General features: G+C 42.8%; 1 protein-coding gene across 1 annotated transcript; it reads right to left on the reverse strand.

Moving 5' to 3' along the window:
* Positions 1 to 1644: 1644 nt before the first annotated feature.
* Positions 1645 to 24306, reverse strand: sarnp (SAP domain containing ribonucleoprotein). Its single transcript, XM_062545960.1, has 11 exons — positions 24188 to 24306; positions 23447 to 23546; positions 23064 to 23107; positions 22866 to 22948; positions 21329 to 21380; positions 20785 to 20858; positions 20463 to 20500; positions 20329 to 20354; positions 18523 to 18591; positions 4550 to 4645; positions 1645 to 1835 (listed from the first exon to the last, which is right to left on the reverse strand). Exons 1-11 carry the CDS (start codon positions 24218 to 24220, stop codon positions 1794 to 1796), a joined length of 657 nt encoding a protein of 218 aa, XP_062401944.1. The 5' UTR covers positions 24221 to 24306; the 3' UTR covers positions 1645 to 1793.
* Positions 24307 to 25717: the final 1411 nt, after the last annotated feature.

Genomic DNA, 25717 nt, shown 5'->3' on the forward strand with positions numbered 1-25717 from the left:
TTTAAACATTACAATGACAAAAAACAGCCATGTTACAAAACAGACATAAAATGAGTTGGGGGACTGGAAGGGGAGTGGCCGTTTATAATTGCTGCAATGGCCATAAAAATGGCGCAAGAGGGTCGGGGGTGTGGAGTGTGCTCTAAAGATCTGGCCGTGGGACACACACTCACCAGCGACACCTTTGCGTGCGGCTCAATGACCTGACCGATATCAAAGGAGAGCGGTTTCTTTTCTGGACTTGGAAAAAGTTGCACCCCATAATACCACCGCACACTTTACGATACCCCAGGCATTAGCGGCAGTTGGAGACCCTTCTGACATGCAGATGAGAGGAGATGAGTGGGAAGTTGAACCATTTCAGACCAGGATACTTCCCTTTGAATGTTTTTAGAAGTATGTGACACTAGTCTGGAGCCTGGTCTATTTCCAATAGTTCCTTTCCATTTCCTTCACTCATTGATCCAAACATTTTCCTGAAGTTCCAGTTGAGTCATCACACTTGTCTTTTGTTTGTCTGGAGTACAACAGTAAAGGCATGTAGATATGTCTTAGGCTGATCCAGAGCAGTGAGACATGAATTGGAAAATAGTTTGTTGGCAAAACTAGAGAAGAGGCCCCTTTTCTCATGCCATGGTTTTAGGGTAGTGCATTGACCACAGTTGTTTATAATTTGTTTACATGTGAGCTTTGCACAAGGTCTGCTACTCATGGCATTGCTGTGATTGCTTCAATGCATCGTCAACAAATTGCATTTTAAAAGGAAAAGGACCATTTTATTGACACCCGCCATATATATTTATTCATTTCAGGGGTTACAAACCTGTAAACTAGTAATCTTGTAGCCCCACCTGTACTAAGAGGGCAAAATAACCTGAAGGTAGGGAAAAGGGCAAGGATGGGATTCTCACACCGGCAAGAGCAATTAGTAAAGTATCCTGTTGACTGACAGCCGTCAACAAACTGGGTGAAGCCTTCACAATGAGGCCGGTATCACCTGGTTCCCGGAGGAAGGCAGAGGAGGGGTTGGTTGGCTTTATAAACAGCCCTACTATGGCATTAGATGCTTGGCCAACACCCTGTGCTTTGTAGGAGCACGCTCACCAAGGCCCGGGGGACAAATACCTACCCTGCCACAAGACCCAATTCCATGCCTGCAGCTGTGCCTGATCCGCCAATCATGACCACTTCACAGACACACAGAACTGAGCAGCAATTCAGTCCTCAATCTGTTTGGACTAGTCAAGCTCCGAGTCGGACAATCGATTATAGCCATATTGCAGCCATGCTTAAAATAAATAAATAAATAAATAAATAAATAAATAAAAGCATCATCAAACCAAATGGCAGCTTGTCCAATATCACTGCTCTGGATGGCAATGGAACCTGAACAGCTTTCCTGGCTAAAAGATGAAAAGACCACTAGGTTTATTTGAAAACGTATCAAAATTTATTCATGAAAATGAGACACCGAAGTCATTCATTTTTTTTGGAACAAAACCAATTTAGATGTAAATTACACATGTAAACAATCAATAAATTGCAACACTCTGGTATAGATATCTTAAGCCCATTAAGATGTTTAAAACACAATAACTATTACACAAGAAAACAAAGCTTGATGTGGAATAAGCACGCAACATACCGAGTTTAAGTTCAGTTTAATATACAACCAATGCACAGACCTAGCACATAGAAGGCATTATCCATAATTGAAAGAAATGACTACCTATATTTAAAAAAATACAAAAATAAAAGAACTTTTTATAAAGTTAAAAAAGTTCAGTGAAACTTCATACATTTCCAAATCGCTCAGCCCGCTTCCTTTTCTTGGCCTGAAAAATATATAAAAAATAACGGCACATTAATATGAATCAAAGAATGTATTTCTTCATAAATTAGATCAATTCAACCATGACTCAAGATAGCTTGAAGAATAAAGGCTAATATTCAGCACATATAAAAACACAATATACATCCATCTAATTTGTTACTACATTTACTTCCAAAAATTTAAATAGAGTACCGAAGCCATGATGTAGCATTGCCAAAGCAGCAATTTTAGTGACCATAGTGGTGGCTTTCTTAATCTATTTAGTATAATTAGTAAGTATACTTTTTCAGTTAGTTTAAAGGAATATTTCGGTATTTTACACTTTAAGCCCGTTTTCTGTATTGCCTAGCATGAACACGAGTGTTTGACACCGAAATATCGACGATTGAGCCTGTTTGTGCATTTCGGCACCTTTAGAATGTTCTCTGTATGGCGTTAACATTGCTCCCTATGTGCATAAACTATTCTGTCCTTAAAACACCCCTAAACGTTCGTTTTTAAAAATGTGCAGCTCACCGAGTGGTTACTGGTCTTCAATGATCTTCTATAGCAAGTTTCGCAGTGAAATTCAAATTATGTTGTGTTATATTAGGCAAACACGGTTGTGAGTTTTCTGAAAAATTACTTCCGGGATTTCGAAAATCCCTGATAAACTATGACTGAAGCTACATTTCGCTGTCAAACTTGCTATAGAAGATCGTTGAAGACCAGTAACCACTCGGTGAGCTGCACATTAAAAAAACCGAACGTTTAGGGGTGTTTTAAGGACAGAATAGTTTATGCACATAGGGAGCAATGTTAAGGCCATACAGAGAACATTCTAAAGGTGCCGAAATGCACACACAGGCTCAATCGTCGAGATTTCGGTGTCAAACACTCGTTTTCATGCTAGGCAATACAGAAAACGGGCTTAAAGTGTAAAATACCGAAATATTCCTTTAATTAATCACATACTACAACGTATATGCATGCCAACACAATCAAGTTTGTGACTACCAAGTTTTATTTTAGCATGGGAATTCTCCTCAAAAGAGACCTGCAACTTCACAGTATGCGGTTAAAATTAAATTCACACTATGGACGTGTCTTTATTTTTGAGGTAAAAAAACATCACTCTTAAAAGGTCAGCATTTGATAAGAGTTCAGTGGGATTTTGCTACTTACTATTACACCTGACAAGCAATCAGTGTTATTTGGCTAAGCTGCTGCCTTGCAGGTAAAACATGTTTGAACGGCTATAACCTATATTTGAAAACAACTTATGAGGTATAAAAGATGCACTGGCCCTGGCTGTTGAGCAGGGCTTGTTACTATGGCATCAGTTCCATGTTTGGCCCCGTTTAAGCCTAGCCCAGGACCGTAACCCTTCTTGGACTATGAACTGAGATCAAGCACCAGGGCCCTCATTACAGAAAAATACCCTAATCTTAGGGGGTATTCACACCTGCCTTGTTTAGTTCGATTAAAACGAACTCAAGTTCGTTTCTTGCTTGGTTCGGACCTTTTTGACTGGTGTGAATACAATCACTCGAACTCTAGTGCGGACCAAACAAGCGGACCGAGACCCAGCTGAGGAGGTGGTCTCGGAGCGGTTCCTATCGAACCCTGGTGCGGTTCGTTTATGGTGTGAAAGCAGACCGACCTCGATCCGACCCAGTTACAGAAATCTACCTTTTTTGGATTTGACGAGCTCCCGTAGTTTTTGCGCATTATGGGAAATGTAGGATACCTCCGTGACGCACAACAGCTGTAAGCAGCAGTGGGCTAACGCTTTTTTGCCAACAATAATTTGATTTTGCATCTCCTACCCGTTCCGTCTTCCGTAGGCCTGCTGTTAGCATGTTGGACACACATGAGAGCTCTTCTCAGCTGTTTTGTTGCACGTCTTCGTCGATGCAAAATTACGAGCATGATATTGTTAAACTTGCATCAAACGGTCTTGACGCTCAAGCACTTCTGCAAAGCTGTAACTGTATAAACTATATTGCTAGGATAATAACGAGTACAGTACGCAAACATAGTATTTACGTGGGCCAACTTTGACTTTGGCTTCCTATTCTTCACCCCACCTACACGTTTACCAGCCAATGGTTGAACGACCTTAGCACATGTGCTTTTGTTTATAAATTCTGGTCCGGTTGCAATTAATCACGGTGTGAAAACGAACCGCACTAAAAAAGAAAAAAAGAAAAAAAAATTGGTCCGGACCAAATAAGTGAACTAACGGACCTTCCTGGTGTGAATACGCCCTTAATTTAAGAAGTGTGATTTTCTGTTTTCCTGTCTGCAGTGTCACTGGCTCTAAACAAAACTTTCGCAGAGGCATTGACAGCATTACGGTTACATGGTCACTGCAGAATGCTGTGCAGTGTCTTGTCAAAGATTGTCCAGTAGTTGCTTTATAAACAAGTGTTTATCTTGTCTTGATTTATTTCTGTATGAATTCTGGCAGTTGGTAAAATGGCCCATGATTAGTGTAAAGCCAGCAGGAACTCTAGCCCTGGTTCTTGTAGGCTGGGGGAAAGTTCCTGGGCTTGGGTTCCTGGGGTTATGGCCCCCAGTATAAACAGGGCAACTGAATCACAGCAATCTCAACATTGTGCTCTAGACTACTGGACCAGTGGCCCTTAATTGGTGCACAGTCAGCTGTACTGGTGACGCTGACAGCAGGTCAGGTCGGGTCAGGTCAGGTCAGGAGATGAGCCTGTGGCCTACCTCTGCATCCTCGCTGCCCTCAGCACCAGCACCAGCACCTGCCAGGACCGCTCCAAACCGCTCCTTCCTCTTCTTCAGCTTCTCATCTTCCTCTACCTGTAAAACAGATGAAGGGGGAAATTAACTACAACCCAAAAATCTAATTTCACTCCCAATTGGAACCTCGATACTATTTATTTTCTTCCATTGTACCCACTGCCTCATCAAGACTATATGCTATTTGTGCGTCTGTTATCCCATTAAGAGTCATTGCATCATTGCATGAGAAAACCAGGCAAAACCAGCAGGAGGTCGGAAGATGGGGGTCGGCCAAATCGGCTCATACTTTGTATATGTAATAAGTATGTGGAACTATGGGGGTGCTGTGGCGCAGCAGGCTACAGCGCTCGTACCATATACGGGTCCGAGTGCCCACGGGGACCCAGGTTCGAATCCGGCCTGCGGTCATGTCCCGATCCCACCCCATCTCTCTCTCCCACTTGTTTCCTGTCTACTCTTCACTGTACTATAACATTAAAGGCAAAAAGGCCAAAAAAAATATACTTAAAAAAGTATGTGGAACTATGAACAGCCATATACATCTTCCGACCTCTGCCTGGTTCTCTCATGCAACGACTCTTAATTGGGAGATACGCCGAGTGCCTCTGGCTCCTGCCCCAGAGGAGAGATGCTGTGGTGATTTTGGTGGGAGGTTATACGAGGACACAGAGAGAGCGCTTTTCCACACACTGGGTTTTGGCAAGGCATCGCCATCGGGAACAAACCAACAGATTCCAGGTCACTGGTCAAACCTCCAACAACAGGACCCCCTGAGGTCCACTCCATGCCTGCGTCCCATACCTCCGTTCTGGTTGAGGCTGAAGGGCAAGTAACATCACCATCCCACCACACCCCCTGCTCCGCACCCCACCCCGTGTACATGCCACCCACCCCGCATCCCCGGTTTTCCCCAAATTCAAATGCAACCATCAGCTTCACAAGGTGGCTAGCTGTTTGTTGTTGCTTAAAAAGACAAAAAGTAAAAATAATTTGAAAGAGGAGATGGTGTTGTCATTTACCACCATCCCTCTTCCAAACACATGGGCTATTTGTTTCTCTAATAGAGACAGAACAACAACCTAATCCGGCCATCCAAGTTCAATGGTGGCAAATAGGAAAACCAAATTCAGTCCTTGCTATTGTGTATCAGCATCATTCTGTAAGCTAGTCCTTTATGGCATTTTATATGATGTGTGAATCATTAATTGTTCATTAAAAATTAAACTGGCTGCAGATGTTTGGAAACCAATAACATGGTTTGAATATTCACCACCAATCTCAGGCAAGTAACTACAGGATTAAAACCAACCAGGCTCTGATCATTAATACAACATATAGTGGCTGCTGCATTAGCTACACACAGAAAAAGGAAGCCAACTAGGCAATATTTAAGGATGAACGCAAAATGGCCTTTCGGCACAAGTCATACATACTGTACTATCCCTTATATAACACACACATAAAGTGCCAAATTCCGCTTTCCTACCCCCTCTGCTCCCCCTATAACGGAAATGTTCAACCAGTGTTTGGAAAGCGAGGCCTTTTTACAGTGTGGCATATATAAAATAGGCAGCGTTTCTTTAAGGGAGTGTTGTGTCACGACTCAAAAGCTCCACGGGTCTCCCGTGGTTCACAAGGCCAGCGTTGGGGGCTCAGCAGGGGGGGTGGGGGCAAGTCAAGGGTGACCCTGTCATTGGCTCTGGACTGGGGACACTGTTGATACAGTGCTGGCCAATCTCATTTTCATCCGTAGAGATCATCAAGTTCATTTCACTCACTAGAAGCGCAAGTTTTTTTTCTCCCCTTTCCTTCTTTCTCACTCTTTTTTCTCCCTCGTCTTGCTTCTGCGTGCTCTATGCTCTACCCCCTTCTCCCGTGTTCCCCTCCCCTCCGCACTTCTCCCACTCTCCCTTTTCTCGTTGTGTTTTCTTTTCGCCTCCTAGAACAATATTGGGCCAAATGCAGGGCCTCACTGCGACTCCAAGGCCTCTCCCCTCCTCTATTCACCAGCCCATTCTAGAGCAGTTTGAATTAGTGACAGTTATTCTTCGAGCTAACGAGTAGAAATGCACGAGGCCGAGCCAAGAAGAGTGGACCAGGAGATTTTTCACTGGTTTAGACAAGTTTCCCCCAATGCCCACAGCCAAAAGTTAAGGCCTTATGACACATCTGTTACATTTCACAGATCAGGTCCTTAACAAAAGCAAAATAATCAGAAACCTCATTTTAGAATCAAGTCTGAAGTCTATCCCCTGCTTTGCTTTTCATTTGACTGTTTATGACCGATGTTGTGGAATTGTGTAAACATGTGTTTACTTGTGTCCGTCTGACAGCAGCCGTATGGGGGGTGAACGCTCCACACATCCACTCCCACCGAGGGAGAGAGCGGAGCTGCCATCAGATTTGCCGAGGATCTGTAATTATGTGACATGTCATGAAGAGACCTTTATTGTGTGGAAAAGGAGGACAGATGGTCACCATACCTCACTCTGAATGACTGTGAGAAAGTGTGTGTGAGGGTGTGTGTGTGAGAGAGAGAGCGAGAGAGAGAGAGAGAGAGAGAGAGAGAGAGAGAGAGAGAGAGAGAGAGAGAGAGAGAGAGAGAGAGTTGTGAAGAGAAATCAAGAGTGAGGGACAATAAAATGCCCCTCAGTAATGAGCAAGACGACACAAAAAGAGATCCTGCTGTCAACACTCTTCATAAAGCCGGACAGTCCCCACCTCGGAGACACTGAACAGACGACTGCAGAGAACATTTTTGAAGCCATGTACTGAAAATGACGAATGACCAACTCTGGCATTCAGAGAGATTAAATTGGTGCCTTCAATTCAAATTAAAGCATGCATGATAGAGTAATGGCAAATGCAAAAAGAGGGGATGGGGGTTTGATTGTCTTTTGTTGGGTGCAGGCTGTGTAGTAGTGGGGAAGGGGATTTGGGGGGTGGGGGGTGAGGACAACAATCAGAATCATGTCATCAGGGAAAGCCCCGTCAAGTGACACCCCACTCAAATTTAAATCTGGGGAGAGGCCAGTGCTGGGGGGGGTGGGGGGGGTGGGTGTAGTGGAGGCAAAAGATGTGGTAGAGGAGGTGAAGGCCAATGTCAGGCTATGGACGAGGGTGTGGTTGCTGGCAATGGGCAGGAGTTGTAAGGTGAAATAGAGTGGCGACTTAATGTGCTTTCAGTGGGCTGGGTGAGTGGGTCCAGGTGGCTCCTGGCTACTTCAGAAAATGAGCTGCAGAGATGGAGTGAGTGAGGGAGAGAGGAGGGACTGAGCTTAGAAGAAGGAGAGGATTGGGGGACAAGGAGGAGAGGGGGAGAGAGAGAGAGAGAGAGACAAAGAATGAATGATAGAGGGGATAGAAATGAAGATAAGTTGCATCAAGCACAATGCTCAACACCACAGTAGGTAGCCACCAGGCGATTTAGATAAAGTCTGACACGGCGCTTTGAAGTAACCAGTCCATAATTCAAAAGGCAGATGCATCACCTGGCTGTTTGACTAAAATATCAGATGATTCATAACTAGATGGACGCAATCACAGTGGGGACCGCTGAAGCGAGAGACTCTTTTTCCCGAGGTCATTTCAGTAGTGCATCATATATCTTGGTTGCCTGCTGCACGCATGTCAGTCTCATTCGTTCATTCATCTCCATCCACACCCGGACCAGCCCCTCCCCCACTCTCAAGTGGCAAGGTCACCGATGGAGGATGGGGCTCAAGTTTGGGGTAAAATCCAACTACCTTTGCCCAGAAATGGAGCTTTCAGATTTTGTGTTTGCACATGTAAGCATCTTATCCTGATTTCAGAACCCTGTTTTGGGAAATGCAGTTATGCTAGCTGGAGTACTCAAAAAGAAACCGGGATACTGTGGCATGTACTGTATAGGCCTACGTCTTGTACCATTTTCTGACAGTTGCTGACAAAGATTCTAGAGCGCGATGTGCAAAATACATTTTTGATATTGATTACAGTAACCGAGATAACAGCATTTATCATGTACAGGGACATTAACAGCCATGCTCATCTGTGTTCATTTAAACACCATCCTGTATACGTTTCCAGTATCCTTATAAATGGGGTACTGATCCACATATAAACATATGTGAGGCAATGCAGTCAATGTGTGTGTCTTTATTGAAATCTGATTTACCTAGATCGGCAAATTGATGGAACAAGTGATATTTAACATGACAATCAAAGTGCAAAACCTAAAATACTAAACAATAGACGTGTTGCTTTGAGAAAACAATGTAACATATTTATTGTATTTTGCTAGCATTGCCCCGCAGCTCCCCCGTTGAAAACCCAAACCTCTGACACAGCTAGGCCAGAACCCTGTCAAACTGAGAAGCGCTCACCTGACCCCAAAATACGACTGCAGATTGTCAAAACTAATCTCGACATTACAGAGAACAAATCCAACCCCTGGGTTCAGAGGTGAGGGGTCATGGACATTCTGACAGGGATGGAGGGAGAGGGAGCGTGGAGGGACAGGGGGGAGGAAGGGAGGGGGGGAAACAAAACAAACAAACGCTCAAACAAAACGCACAAAAGGAGCAGTGCTCCACTTGGACTGGTTGCCTAAGACACAGCTGAGATGACCGATTAAAACTAGTGCACCTACAACATAGAGGGACAAATGTTCCGAGTATAGAAATAACCACAAAAAAAAGAAGGAGAATGTCTGATGGTGCTATTCTCCAGTGGGAGTGAGAGGGGGGAAGGTCTCCAGATTTGAGAAGGGTGAGGGGCTGATTTGCAAGCTGTCGACTGATTGCATCGGCCACGAGGAGCAGTGGGCCCCCTTCTCTTGTCCACTGCCCCTCACATCCACACACACACACACACACACACACACACACACACACACACACACACACACCCCTTGGGCCCCTGGGGAGGGGGTCTGTTGCGCAGCGGCCCCCACTAAATCAACATTGTTATAATGATGTGTCACACTTGACCCCCTGCAGCCTTGGCCACTCACGTGGGGTGTCAGGACCTATGCTCGGGGCCAGCACCCGCCTTCTTCCTACCTCTCCCACTGGCCACCCAATGGCCAAAGCCCTTTGATTCATTGGCCGGCTAAGGCCCCGTCACGGTGAAAATTACCCCCATCAAATCGCCGGCATCTTCACATTCATCAACTCCCAAGTCCAAAGACAAACACAGACATGCAAGGCGTCCAACCCCCTCTTTTCTAACACACAGGCTTTGCAAGAAGGCCATCAACACAAACTCTTAGGCCACAATCACTCGTCACCTCCTTCCAACTAGCTGCCCAAGAGGCCAAAGGGTAAACGGTCAGCAATATCTACTACTGCACTCCTCCATCCTGTCTGTTAAACAAGTTGAACTGTCATTCTAACACACACAGGACATAATTTACATTTTTCTAATATGCCTCTCTCCAACATACCTTGACAGATCTTCACAATAAAATCGTAGCAAAGAACAATTCAGATAATTGGGACAAGAATGCTTGTGTTCAAGAAATTCAATATCAATCATGCTAATTAAAAACAATAGTCAGATCCTGTACAACCAAAATACTCTTTCACAAAAATCAACATTTTGATGCATCACCAATTACTGCTCTCTGATCTCTTTAAAGCAATACAAGCCATATCCACACATGAACTGAACATTACCTGGAAGAGCATGTGCGAGTACAAATGTCGGACAATACCTAGACTTTGTATAAGTGGGCTGCTAGGTTGCAACGTATGGAGAATGACCAAATTAACCCGTGTTTCAACACAAAACGAGTTGGCTACCCTGGTGAATCTCCTTGCCTTTAAAAGACTTCACTGAAATGTAGCTGAAACAAAGTCACAGTTTTTAGTTGAAACGTAAATGCATACCCTACCTACAACCAATACAATACAACAACCTCTACCAAGGGACAACTACCCAGTTAGCAAAGGCAAATCCATACAGAAACGCAATTTAACATCAGTTGTTGATGCTAATTAGCAAGGGAACTAACAAGTAAGTTGTGCATATTAGGCTAACAAGAAAATTTTCATAATTTCAAAATTGGTTCTTGCTGAATTTTATATATTAGGCAAAGACAACACTTCATAAAAGAAGCTTGAGGATATCTTGTGCCTCTAGATCAAGTTCAGATTGGATGCTTGAGTTTTTCAGCCAGAGCAGGTTTGGTTAGGACACCTAATCTTCCTCAATACATCATGGCTTGCTTCCTCAATCACCCTCTCGCCCATGAAAAGGGAAGTCATCCCTTCTCCAAATTCTGATATTCCCTACACTGTACATTTGACATTTGCTCAAACTAAACCACCCCAAACCGCCGATTCCTCCACATCAGTCATATCAGTTCTTCCTGACCCAGCCCTTCCCAGTCACCTTCCTTCACCTTCATATCATATTCTCCCTTACTCCAGCCCATCGCCTCCACCTCCTTCAATCTACCATCCCTCGCCTGCTTCCACCTTTGCGCCAGCAGCTGCCAGAAGGGTTCTGTCCGCTGCCACTCTCTTAATGAGTAATTTGAACAATCACATCAGGGCTAGCCTGGCTCCCCAGATGCTGTCAGGTCCACAGGAGGGTCAGATTGGTCCAACTCTACGCTCCATCCTGGGGGCCCCCTCATTAGGCATCTGACCCCCACCCCCTCCCTTAAATGCGCCCCTGCCCCCCACTGTAATGAACCCCATGAGGAAATGAGATTTGAGCCGTGAAGGGTGGTCGGGTTATATGCCGGTTGATTTTACTGGCCACAAATCTATCCTCTAATCCCAAAACGGGCAATACCACACACCTTAGACTTTGCTTCCACAACAACTGTAATTACATAATACGGAGATACACAATAACCTACAATGGGGAGCCCTTTACTGGACAGTGTGTGGTGGGGGAGGGAGAAGAGGAAGGAGAAAATGGAGCAAACACAGAGGCAACAGTGTAGATAACTTGGCCAATATCAACTTGCCAATATTCTCACAGGGATAATGGTGAAGAAAATATGTAGAAATCCAAGAAATCTGTTTAGTCTTTACTTTACTCTCAATATGCAACTGCCCAGCATGGTAGAAATAACTAAGGACATCAACTGACCACCTTGGAGCTGCAGGCAATATTTCACAATAAAAACAGGCCTATCAAGATTATGGTCGAAAGGCTATCAGGGATGGGATATTTGTTTGAAAATTGCTTTGGCCTCATTTGAAAGGAATGCAGTACATTTACCTTAGCTTCTTTTAACTTTGATGCTACAATGATTTATAAGTATCTGAATGCACACCCACACCCACTTTATACTGCACTGTGAGATATTGTTGATTATGACCGTTTTAGTCAGTTTATGACTAACTGGTAGCTTAACTTAACTCCGTACAATCTAAATGGTATGAAATATTGACACCAAGGGAGATATTCATCCATTCTTACACTGTGTTTCTTTAAAAGTGCACCAGGGATCCAAACTCGGACCACTGACATTTTGAATGAGCTAAATTCTCTCGCCACTTGAAAATGCACAAGTACATCCAAAGTCTCAATAGTCTTTCAATAATGGCTAGAAGGTAGGAACAAATTTTAGACAATGAACATATCCTGAAATGTAATTTTTAGGATTTATTGAACGTCAAACTTCATAAAGAGAGACCCACAGAGAGAAAAAAAGTCTGACAAAACACATTTTCACTCATTCAATATGAATGAACAGTAATTAAACATTGGCAAATTGGAAACCTCTGTGCCCCCTCAGCAAATTGAACTAGGAAGAAGAATGAACGAGAGAGGCACTGGTAGAAAAATGTCAACAATTAGTTAGTGTAATCCAATAATGAGCGGGGTCCGTACCAACATTAATAACATTTAAAAGCTTATGTAACAAATTGGACAGAAAAAAAAAGAGCCTCAACAAAAGACCAAATAGAGTGCTAAGTCTTACAGGGAGAGCCGCATTTCACTGGGTTCTCCAAAGTAGGTTAGTTGGCAGAAAGCTGAAACGATGACCTCATGCCACGAAGAAAGCGTAAGTGAACAGAGAATGCATGAGGGGGGGAGAGAGGAAGGGGAGGAGAGCGCATCTATGGTGGGGAATGACACAGGGCAAAGAGCAGGGGTGCAGGAGGGGGATATTAAGTGGTGGCAAGTGGCATTCATTCTGCGTCATGAGTGCAAATCGTTGGCCTCAACCTCCAACTGAACCTGGTGACCGATAGGAATGCAGTAGCACAGTGTGCCCACAGTTTGGTATGCATCACGGTTATTGGGCAAAGGTAATGGTGCGCTTTTATTTACTTAATATAAAGAATTGCATTCAGAAAAAAGGCTGTGACCTGATTTCTACAGTAGACCTATATGCTACAATGGGGGGGGAAATCCAGTAATTAGTGTTTTAATGACTACTGAGGTTGTTGTTGTTCAACTGGCTACACTTTTAAAGGTAGACATTAAAAGGATGATCTGTTATTTTGATTTTCTCCACCCTCTGAAGTCAACCTCCCTTTCAGTCTGATGTAATAACAGCATCTCATCTCTGATCATGACCGCTCTCTTTCATTCATTTATGTAATCCATCAAGAATACCTATTTTGGTCCTATAAATAAAAGGCAAGACTTGGTTTACACCAGACTTATTGCCCTCATGCTTGCCTGTGATGCTTGTGTGTTTATTCACAATGTCAGAGACCGGTTATTTGTACTCTGCCACATTATCGGATTGCCTGTGAGCTACTTTTTGCCTCTTTGTGGATTAATACTTAATTTGTACTACACTTCAGTGGGATAGCCTTCGTCTCTGGAGGTCACACTATCAGTAGCAAAGTAATGTTCGCAGGCTCTACTTCATTTGTTTACAAACCATCATAGGCTATTGAAATCCAAAATGTTTCCTCACAGTGGATATGAATGATGGTATTGTCCCTTCAACATTTGCTAATCTGTTTTGCCAATTACACTGGGACGGTCAGCCATGTTTAGCTTTTTTCTTATTCTCAATAAGCAGATATTGGAGATGATAGAAAGTGTAACATATTCTTGCGTTTCATGTGCGCATATCAGATGGTACAGTTCGGTTCGAGAAGGTACCATGACACCCATTATGACCAACCAGTGCCCTCTGAACTAATTCTACAGATTTTTGGCGTTCCACTGGGAAGAACATAACTCCTGTTCGAAGAATCCATGGGGAATACCCAGTTTGCATTACAACTCATTACAGCTCCCAAAACCTTTCTATGACAAGATGACTCAGCTCAAAATGCCTTCAAAATAAAGAGTCTTAGGTTGTTAAATATCTCATGCTCAAAATCTTAATCATATTATTAGAATAATAATATATTACAATATGATAATGATTAATACATGGTAACTACAGGTGGTTGTCCATAGTAAGTGAGAGATGCACCGTTTGATCGGCTGGTGACCAGAATTTTCATTACACTTGCTTTTAACAGGCAGAAGTTTTTCACCCTATACTTAAGGTGGAGTACCTCCTCTTCTGTGGTCGCATATGCATATGCTGAAGCTGTAGTTGAAGTAAGACTTGAAGAAGAATCTGTCTGTTCACCTGTTTTATTTTTTTGAATTCTTCTAACAGTCATTCGATTCGAAAGTTGATTCAATTTCTATGTTAAAATGTTCTATTAAAGAAAAGTGTGTGCTGTACAACGGATAGAAAAAAAATAATCTGAATCGACTAAAATCTGTATCGGCAGGTCAAACTCCATGAAAAACGGAATCGGCCAAGGAAATGGCAATCAGTGCATTTCTACCATGAATTTACAAATGTGGCAGGTTATTGGCATGGCAAATTCATAAATCTGTGCAGCATGTAGGTATAACATATAGTCAGTAACAATTTTAAGACATTTCAACATGATAATCTGGAAAGTCAAGGTAATGAGAGAAAGCATATTGGAGGATGGGGTGGTGGGGGGTTCACCTCACAATAGAGTAAGAACAGTTAATCGGCCTGGTCTCTCAAACGAGAACAATTTGGACGGGGGGGGGGGGCTCTTGGCAGCTCTCTTTGTGTGGAGGGAGCTCTTGAGTTCGTTACACAGCTGAAACAAGAGCCTTTCACTGTCAAACAATAGACTGCCATTCTTAAGGCCTACGCTGGATAAGTGTGGAGCAAATTGTGTGAGAGCAAGAGTTTGAGTGTGTGTGTGCACGCACGTGTAAAAGCCACGTCAAACCCCTCCCGTACTCAAATAAAACCTGTGTCAAAGGAGAGGAGGAATCATCGACTGCTGAAGTGCTTTACGAGGTTCACCATTTAACAGAGGGCTCCATGGAAATCTTAACACATAAGGGGTCCTCTTTCTCTCTCTCTCTCACACACTCCCTCTCTCCCTTTCACACTCACACACTCTCAGTCTCAGTATTTGACCCTCTTCTCGCCGGGCAAAAGCAGTGGGGCATTTTCACCCATTAATGGTAGGCTTTCTGAGGGGCCAACACATTTAATGCAGCTCAGCTGGCCTAAAGAGACACAAGAGAATAGAATAGAACAGAACATTTGGTAGAGGAGACAGAGATAAAAATGTAAGACTGGCGCAGCAATGTATGCTTTTATAGAATAAGCGACCATATACCACTTTTTCACTTCTCCTAAAGAGTTTCAGATAGTTCTGGCATCTGCACATTACTTTCAATGGTCACGTGAATGACAGATTGATAAATCGATCTCTCTCTCTCATATATCTACATCGACTATTGAGCCCCTTAATATGTTGGTCTGAGGTTTGTTAAGTGCATAGAAAGTATGCCTTTCAGGCTAACAGCCAATGATCTTGATAGCATGAATATGAATTGAATATCTACTGGCTTGTTCGGTGTATAATCTGTGCTCAAAGTTGATTAAAGATTACTATTAATCAACAGTATTTGAAATCACTGTTGAATTGACATAAATTCCATGATCACATTTCAATATCCATTATCAAAAGTAATCTTCAAAAGATTCAATCAACAGGGTATAACTAATTAGCTAGTTATTTGACAGTCACAGTCCTACAGTAATGTCCTGCAAATAAGCCGCATTGTGTATAAGCCGCAGGACAGTGTTTTGCAAGTTAAAAGAAACAAAACCATATTAACACCATATTAACTGCCCCTCTGTATTAACCTCATAGCTGAAGAGATTTAGCAAAATCAATGTATAAGCCGCGGCTAATAGTCGGGAAATTACGGTAGTACAAATCTTCTATTGTTCAACTGCTTGCAAAAATGGAAAAACACTATGCTGCACTTAAATGCATTTGCAAGGTTTTCCTTATTCTCCCACCCACATCTCATTGCTCCGAATCCGTCTTGAGGCAATTTCCTCAAATTATGTCAGGAAACTCCCACCAACATGATGCGGGACTTTCTTTAAAACAAAATCTTTTCTTTTCACGAGCGAAGCGTATGAGCTCATCTCTCTGGCCTGTGCCCTCTCCCTGGGTCCTCCTCGAGGGGGTGGTCAGAGTGACAGTCCCTTCTTCTGCTACAATTACCATGGCTGACAGAGCCATTCTCCTTCCTGTCATCACCTATTATCTTCCATCACGACAATCCACCAGCGCACAGAGGACCACGAGAGGGGTGGAAGACGAGTGCAAGTGTGTATGTGTGCATTCATTTGTGTCGGCATATTTATAGTGTGAAAAAAATTATAAGAACAAAAACATAAAATCAAGTATATCCATCAGCTCATCTTCCTTTCATAGTAGGGACAAAGCTATATGGTCAAATTTTAAGGGGGGTAGGGGGGGTGCGCATTACTGGACATTTTCATTAGCTATGTTGGTCTGTAGCAGAACTAGCTGACAGCTCCAATCTCAAGTGCATGCATTAGGTCTGTCGATTGGAGGTTAGTATTCAAAGGTGCATAAGAGTGCACAAATAAGAATCTCATAGACTTTGATGGATAATAGATTTGATAGGTCAGTAAAAGCCAGTGATGCCAGCTTTGAGATATCCTGCAGGACTTCAAGACCTTGACAGGGGAATGGACTTCTCTCTGTACAAAATGTCCATCTGCATTATGCCTCGCGTCCACACCTTGACGACAAACTAGCGCATGTGCCCAATTGAACAGAGACATCCCATTGACGTAACAGGGCAAGAGAGCCGGAGGGATTTGACAGCTATTTCCTCACAGTAGAACTGTGAAAAGAAATCCAATGGGAGCTTTACGGCACTCAGAGATACACTGGCCGTGACTGGTAGAAAGGGGGTTGGGGGGTGATGGGAGTACGAGGCTTTCCGGTGAACCCACGACGGTTTCCTGGTGTGATGGAGGATGCATACATCCCTAACAGCTCTGCCTCTTCCATCAAGGGGTCGCAAGCAACATGCCAAGCAAAGGGGGAAGAGGGCAAGGGTGGGTGGAAGGATAGATAGATAGATGAAAAAGAGGGGGGGGAAAGAGAAGGAAGGGGACAGAGAGAGAGAGAGAGAAAGAAAAGAAGGATGGGAACGGGAGTGAGGGGTGAGAGTGTTGGGAGGAAAGGAAGGAGGGAGGGAGGGAGGGAAAAGCGGACTGCTGACATTACACAACACAACAGGCATTGTTGCCTGCCCCCCTCAGAGAGGAGCGCAGGCCACTTCCGACAGCTCACAAAGGCTCTTCCAGTGAAAGGGGCTACCCCTCTCTTGCTGCACACTCGTAATGCCATTTACCCCCAACCAGGGGCTATTATATCTGCCCCCCACTGACCACAGTTTCCGTTGTGGGGAGAGAGGGTGGGGGGTGAAAGAGACAGAAGAGAAGGAGGACAAAATAATCATAAAAGCAGAGAAAGGCAGGTGAGGGGTATAGTGTTCAGGGTGGAATGTACGGGGGTGGTCAGCCGATGGTTTATTAGTCGCAATATTGGATTGTGCCCAAGCTCTCTACATGAGCTGCCAAGATTTATTATGCACAAGCAAGCAATTTTAGAGCACAGCAAAGTGACCATGTCAGAATATTTATGCCATTTAGGGAAATATGCTTCATGCCCCTTTTTTTCCCCTTTTGTGCAACACATTGAACACTTGAACACTAATGCAAGTATATGAACACTGGCTTAAGGGGCCTGCTCAAACTGAAAGCCAGTCTGGGCCTACCTCTGCCTCCTAAAAAGGTTTTCTAAAAGCAACTCATGAACTACACTGAGAAATGGTTTTCCCATATAAATGAGCACAACGCAACAGTTGTATCTAGTCCCAACTGTCGCACGTCAAGGCATTAAAGGAAAAGTTCGGAATTTTGAACATAGGACCTCATTTCCAACTTTGCCGAGGTGATATAGGTCGGTGGAGAAATTTTTTTATCGCATTTAATCCATTCCTTAAATTGCAGCGTTCCCCTTTGATAAGCTGGTTCTGAGCTAACGCATTTCAACGGTAACATCCCAAACAGTCTTACTCACTCCACAGCACACCCGAGACAAGTAAATTAAAACGTCAGACTATCGATGTACATGTCCGTGTTGATAGAATAATTTTAGAAATAAAACTAACCTTGCAACTCAATGATTTATTACATTTTGAGGGACTAGTTTCTCATATCAATCCGCTACTGCCATACAGGGAAAAAGTATAGGCTATTGAAATGCGATGCAAGGTTAGTTTTATTTCTAACATTGTTCCATCAACACAGACATGTGCATCGATAGTCTGACAGACATTATAATTTATTTGTTTCGGGTGTTATGTGGAGTGGATTTAGTGGCAGGCTGGATGTTACCGTTGACTGGCATTATCTCGGCACCAGATTAGCACCAGATGAACGCTGCAATTTAAGGAAGGGCAGAAAATCACTCAAAATGGTCTCCACCAACCTATATCACCCCGACTAAGTTGGAAATTAGGTCCTATGTCCAAAATTCCGAACTATTCCTTTAATTTAATTTCCTGCAAAGCCAACAGAAAGAGGGACATGTGCGTGTGGTCGGGTGAGATTGAAGGAGGAAGGAAAGACATACCTTCTTGGAGATGGAGGACACGTTCATTCCGAAGCGTTCCGCCCTCTTCTTCAGCACTTCCACACTGACCTATGGGGGGCCAAAGGAGATAGGGAGCTCATTCTCGACCCGTGTCCAACACCACACCCACATAAACACAGACCTTCACTGCACACCAACAGGCAGCTATGTACAGTATGAGCTTACCATGTAACCACTACAAGCATTTGGGACCATATCTAACCACTGGAGTAGGGAGCTTATTGGCATGAAGCAGCAACATTTCATTACTAGAACACTACTGTAAGCAGTCCTTTTGACCTTAGTTTTAAAACCGTATATCCAAAAAGCAAGACTGCTTTTGTGTTGAACAGTCATTGTACATGCAACTTTTTAAAAGGTCAAAACGACCGCTGTGGTAGATGTAGTGTTAGCAGAGCCATTGCCTAGCGCTATCTGTACTCGATAGTGCATTTCCCGACATGCCAATACAACAGTCAAACAATGGACGACAGAAGGAAAAGCCATTATTCTAACAGTCATGTAACATGGACGTTGTTTACCAATTTATGAGTTCACTCAAGACCAAGGACTTAACCAAGGATATTGGTTAATAAAATAAGATCATGATCTATGCCTAACAGACAGTACTGAAAGTGTTGTGTGTGTTCACATGATTACGCCAGTATAAGCCATAGCTGAATTTAAGGTAATTACCTGCACCGACGTTATGATTACTGTGAGGTTTGTCTGGTTGCAGGATTACACAAAATCTACAATCTTGATTTAAACTCAGTGGAATGGTGTAGCATTATTCAAGGAATAATCAATTTAGTTTTGCAGTGTCTCTGACACACATGACTGCTCAAATGAGCATTTTCTTGCACTTGCAAGAATTGTTGCCAGATACTGTATTTGGCCCCAGTGGAAGTCTCTCAGCATTCTCTGAGCACCCTTCTAGTTTGTATAGTAATGAGTATGTTACACAGAGTACAAGTTAAGTACCTAAGTACTTTTAGCATCATTTTCACAAGAACCCTATGCCGTTGTTACACAACCAAGGGTGATACAAAGATATTTTTTGATTACATGGTCTTCCTCTGTTAGTGTTACTGAGGTGGGGGTTATTCTGCAGAGCCTGGGAATTGTTCTGGGAGTGGTTGGAGACTTCCTCTGGAGGCCTTTTCGAGGTTTTGATACCATTTTGAAAAAGCATTAATAACAGGTAGAACTGCTGATACGGGCAAAACCACACGTATTGCCTCCCAGGGGAAAGTCTCGCACAAGGAGGAACTCCCATGTTCCATCAACAAAACTAATTCAAGGCCAGTTTTTCCCATAACACCCCCTCTGCCCCAAAATAAACACATCCCTTCATATTTGATGTCAAAGTCTAGTCTTCAATAGATTAGGAATAAGCCCACAATCTATTTTCGGGGTCCCATTACACTTCATCCACTAGTATAAAAGAGATCTATGCACTACTGGTTTCATCAGGACCTTTTCTGCTATTATAAAAGGTATGGTGGCTCTAGTAAAATACTGCCACTCTGGTCATATACCATTCTGGCAAACAGCAACAAAGGAAAGCTGAACAACTAGCAAGAAGGTAACCTGACAGCTAATCAAACAAGTTTCCTTTGTGTTAAGCAAACTCTACCTCTACACTTTTTATGAGCTTTGCTTTGCTCTTATCTGTACCCCTACTGTGATACAGACACTTGACGTTTATGACCCATCATAATAACTTAACTTTTAAACAGATTTGAAGTTGTTAAAAAAAAAAAGTGTGTCAAATTAGCAAACAAAAGACAAGTAGCTACTTACAGGGGTTTTGGCACTGATGGAGGCACCTTTGAAAGCAAAAAGACAAAACATATAAGTATCTGTAGCACTGACAATTTGATAAGAGACCATAGAAAGCAAAAACACGATCATGACCTCATCACATCATAACGCACCTTCAGAAGAAGCTGATGCTGTAGCAGGCAAGCCAAACCTAGCACAAAACAGATGAACAAATTAGAAGGTGAATGAAACCATGAAATGATGAGCAATCGATTTGTTGTCTTTGTACTTGTACTCTGCACAATGACAATACAACAAAAGGTGAATCTAAAACTAAAAAAAGCAACCGGATACTACAGAAGTATGTGTGCGTGTGTGGATATCTTGTGTCAGTAAACATGTACACAATTACTGCATTGATTTGTGTTGAAGTCAGTGTATGAGGGGTATCTTATTGCACTGAGTGCAGCTGTCCTTTAAGAAAAGGCCTCTCACCTGGCAGCACGGGCAGCCTTCTTATTCTCTGCAGTTGGAGGCATATTGAACCGCTCTGCCCTCTTCTGCATCTTCTGAGCAGGGATGGGAAATAAAGATTTAAAACTACATCATGGAATGTTCTTCAGTAACAATACTGAAATCATGAGGATCGCAATCAACACTCTCTTTTTGCCCCCAAATGTCACATCAGCATGTAATCTTGAGTCAAAAAATAAAAATGTAGTTAAAACTTCTAATACCTGCAAAAAGTTTTGGTGAACTTAAAATAATAGCCAGAAATATAATTATTTGATATTTTATTCAGATAGGACGGTGTAGAGTGACATGAAGTAGGTGCGAGAGACATGAGGTGGGTTTGGAAAACGTTTGTGTGGGTCAGATTTGGACCCAAGACCCCATGGGCACCCAATTGTGGCACAGACGCTGCAGCCACTAGTACCACAGATTTCTTGATGAACATTTTCTCATCTACCTTTGAGTGTGTGTGTGTGATAATTTTTTGAGTTACTTGAAAACCAAAGTCAAAAGAAACAGATCTTACCTCATCTCCGGACTCTGCTAGAGTTATTTTGACCACCTTCTTTTCGGGAGCACTTAAGGAGGGAAAAAGATGTGATGCATCAGCAAGAGCTCGCCAAGTGGCTTGAGTATAATTTTGGACGCACATGGCCTGCCCCCTAGTGTCCTGAGACTTGCACTGCAACATGGATGGAGACTAACACAGAGAACATTTTTACTCCGACACTAAATATTGGATTCAAAGTAAATCTGACAAACACTCCATTATATGAAGTGTGATCTATTTGTTAAATATAAACAAAAGAGCTTCCAGTGAAAATGAGCAGGCTCATTACAATCACAGTGGAATGCTTATAATAAGTCTTCTAGGATGTTTTAAGAACTGGCAGAGAAAATTCTTCAAAAAGACTTTTATTTAATTCTGAGTTTACACTCCTTTGAACGTATAATAATAATAATAATAATAATACATTTTATTTCAAAGAGCCTTTCAAAACACTCAAGGACACTGTACAACATTAAAACAGGAGAAACAGCAGTAAAAACAATAAGCCAAGGCATACACACACACACACAAACTAAATTAAAAATATAAATCAAACAATCAAAACAGTACGCGAGCTGGAAGAGATGGGTTTTCAGTCGGGATTTAAACAGGGGGAGAGAGTCAATGTTACGGATGTCGGGGGGGGGAGAAAATTCCGACTGAAAGCTCTGCTCCCCATGGTACTGAGGCGGGCAGAGGGGATAGTGAGGAGGGTAGAGGAGGAAGAACGGAGGGAGCGGGAGGGAGTGGGAATGTGGAGGAGATCGGACAGATAGGGAGGGGCGAGGTTGTGGATGGCCTTAAAAGTGAAAAGAAGGATTTTGAAATTGATTCTGAATTTAACCGGGAGCCAGTGGAGATGCTGTAGTACAGGGGTAATGTGGTGGTGAGAAGGGGTTTTGGTGATAGTGCGAGCAGCTGAGTTCTGGACTAGTTGTAGCTTATGGAGGGATTTCTGAGGAAGGCCAAAAAGAAGAGAGTTGCAGTAGTCTAGGCGGGAGGTGACAAGACTATGGACAAGGATGGAGGTGGAGTGGGAGCTGAGGGAGGGGCGGAGACGATTGATGTTGCGTAGGTGGAAATATGCAGAACGTGTGATGTTATTGATGTGAGAGTGGAAAGATAAAGAGCTGTCGAGGATGACACCCAAGCTTTTGACCTGAGGGGAGGGGGAGACTAGGGAACGGTCAATAGAGAGGGAGAAACTGTCAGCTTTGGATAAGGTGGATTTGGTGCCTATAAGGAAGACTTCAGTTTTTTCACTGTTAAGTTTGAGGAAGTTAGAGGTGAGCCAGGATTTTATTTCAGATAGGCAGGAGGTAAGGGAGGGGGGGGGGGGGGGGGGGGGGGGGGAGGGTGGTGGATGGTTTGCCAGATAGGTAGAGCTGGGTGTCATCCGCATAGCAGTGGAAATGGATATTGAATTTACGGAAGATATTGCCAAGTATACACTGCACACCAATGCGACCAATGTAGTAGTACGGAACAGTGCGAAGATGAAATCAATACTTACTCTGGCTCTGGTTCATCATCATCATCAGCATCAGCTGTTTTTACAACTTTGGGAGGGGACGCCTCATCTTTGGAGAAGGTCTCCTAATGCAATACACAAATAAGTAAATCAATGGCCATATTCTACGGGGCCACCAACTATCAGGGCAGTTTACTGCATGACATATGGGCAGCAAGTTATCAGACAGATATAACATACCTCTGCAAAATCTCCCAAAACTTCTTCTTCATTAACTTCTTCATCTGCAATGAAAATATTCCATACAATGCTTAGTTACAGTTTACTATTCATTACATCAATTTCATAATACAATAGGCAGAGCATCCAATCCTGTGTATCATGATGTCATGGAAACATTACATGCTTGGCTGTCCATGCAATTGGGAGACCCGACATGAGTGTATTTTTTTAGTTACTTAAATAGTAAGTTAATATAGAAATATATGGATGGGATATGTTAGTCATGTTCCATAATCACTACTCAGTCAATGGTTAACATAAATGCAAGAATGTTACGATACTGGTTCGGTCTGCATTCACAAATTAAGGTATGTGTGAAAGTAACAACTACGCATCCATACCATGCTCTTCAAGGTACGCCTGTAACCGGGAAATCAGGTCACCTTTGTTACCCTTCGCATCAAGTCCTCGGGCTGTGCACTCCTGCTTGAGTTCAGCTAACTACAAGAGAATAACAACAAACGTGAATATGCCAGCATCCTCTACTGGTAATTCATTCTCATTTCAACACTAGAAGCGAAATTTGGACTGAACCCAGAAGCTGATACTAGAAAAGCTCTCTTCGAATGACTTGCTAATATTTTGAGACTATCAAGAGGGAAAGACTACTGACGTTAGTTTCTACTTTAAAGCTAAACTGGCTGTATTTGGTTTGAGTAAACGTTATGCAGCATTACGATATGGCCATTACACCGCCCAAAGCTTTGACCATCTCAGTCGTGCCAATGCTGGGTAGCTTGACGGCTAGGATAGCAAGATAGGTCGATATTCTAAGCTCACTGTAATAGTTACAATGGCAAGTTATCTCAGAGATACATTTTGTTTGATCGTGTATGGACAACCCTTAACAGTCTATGTTAAAACAAGACCGTTGAAATTCTGGTTATATGGACCATTGATTTTGCTAACGTCGCTAGCTGTAACTTAGCTAGCATGCATGAACAGAACACAGACAAAAAACTGAACGAACGACAGGATAAAACATATAATTCTTACTAACTTAATAACAATTAACGTCAACATAAGCAAGTACAATAAACAGTTTGAAGGGGTTTGTCTCCTATTTGGAATAAATTGCTCACCTTCAGCTTCTGGAGCTCGACTACCTCAGCCATTTTGTATATTACCAGCAGAGACCGATTTTCGACCAATCACGTTGTGCTTTACTAAGTAGAATCTACTGTCGAATCTAAGACACGAGTTGTTCTGCTGCCCCCTATTGTCATGGAGTGCAATTCCGCAAGAACCAGATAACCCCGCGTACACACTGTCTCCGTCCGTCAACGGATCACGGAGGTTGAATCTGCCGTATGTGTATTTGCATACACGTGATCTGATTGGCTGACGGATCCGTCGCTGCCTGAAAAGTTGAACATTTCTCAACTTTCTTGACGGAGGCAACGGAGCTGAAGCGACGGACGGACCCACAATGCATTTCGAGTCCGCCCCATGCAAAGTGAATGAGATCCGTTGACGGACGGAGACAGTGTGAATGCGGGGTCAGAGTAGTTAGAAAATAACTTTTGATTTGTAAACTGCGTTAGATATAAATTCAGGAGGACCAGTGCAGTATCTGAGCCATTGTACAGCTACTGCATAAGTAGTTCATTTTGTTCCTGAAAATTGAAATTGTTTGCCCAAAACAATAGAAGTGATCTTGTGGTAGATGTGATGTAATGTAAAACCACTTAAAAAGACTTTGGTAAAACTTCCAGGCTCTTTTGCTTCCAGTTAAGACATTTTACTATCTGTAAGACCCCTTTCTTATTCAACATTTTATATACCATTAGTGAGAACCTAGATTTCCTGCTATGTTGTCACAATATAGTGTTTATCAAACAGCTCTGCTTTGACCTGCAAGCATTACAATAAGGCAGCAGTCACCAGCTAAAGTATCGCTTTGATTTGTCCAATCTTCCATCTAAAAACCGTCTTCTTTCTCCATCTCACTAAAAGTAGTCCAGAGCTGGGTCAATGTAGCAAGCGGTGTAAAACCACCCACTGACTGACTTGTTTCTTCACTGTTAAATTTAGGCTATCTAATAATGCGTTTATCATGCCATGAACTGCATAGACCAGTAGTCCTTAGACTAGTAGTCCTAAAATAGGGGTCTGGCAAATGGTTTGCTTTAAATTATGCTGTGGTTTATCATTTTACAAAATCATATCTAGACAATGACACTTTTCACCAATAAAACAAGCGTGTCTTTTTGCTCCCACCAACATTAACATTTCAAATCAGTTCTCAAAGAACCATTCCTGCTAGTTGCTGAGGAACATGGAGAAATGTTAGTCAGACCATTTGAAAAGTGATGCACAAAGCTGACAAAAGATAAATTGAGACACACTCTTGCCAGAAAACACAGGATAGTGACTTTGCCACAACCTCAGAGAATAGAAATGACATATGCTTTTACTATTACCATTATTATCATCATATTATTAAGTGGAAAATTCTCCCCCGTATGGAACATTACAATAAAAGAGAGAGAACCCATGGCATAGACTGCCAAATACCTCAGAGCTAATAACATCCCTGCTGTACTTACCCTACAGAACTGTATCAAATGCATCCAAGGCAGTTTTGAAAACCAATTTAGGCCAAGCACATA

Source organism: Sardina pilchardus, chromosome 9 (genome assembly GCF_963854185.1).
Source record: "Sardina pilchardus chromosome 9, fSarPil1.1, whole genome shotgun sequence".
NCBI lineage: Eukaryota > Metazoa > Chordata > Actinopteri > Clupeiformes > Clupeidae > Sardina > Sardina pilchardus.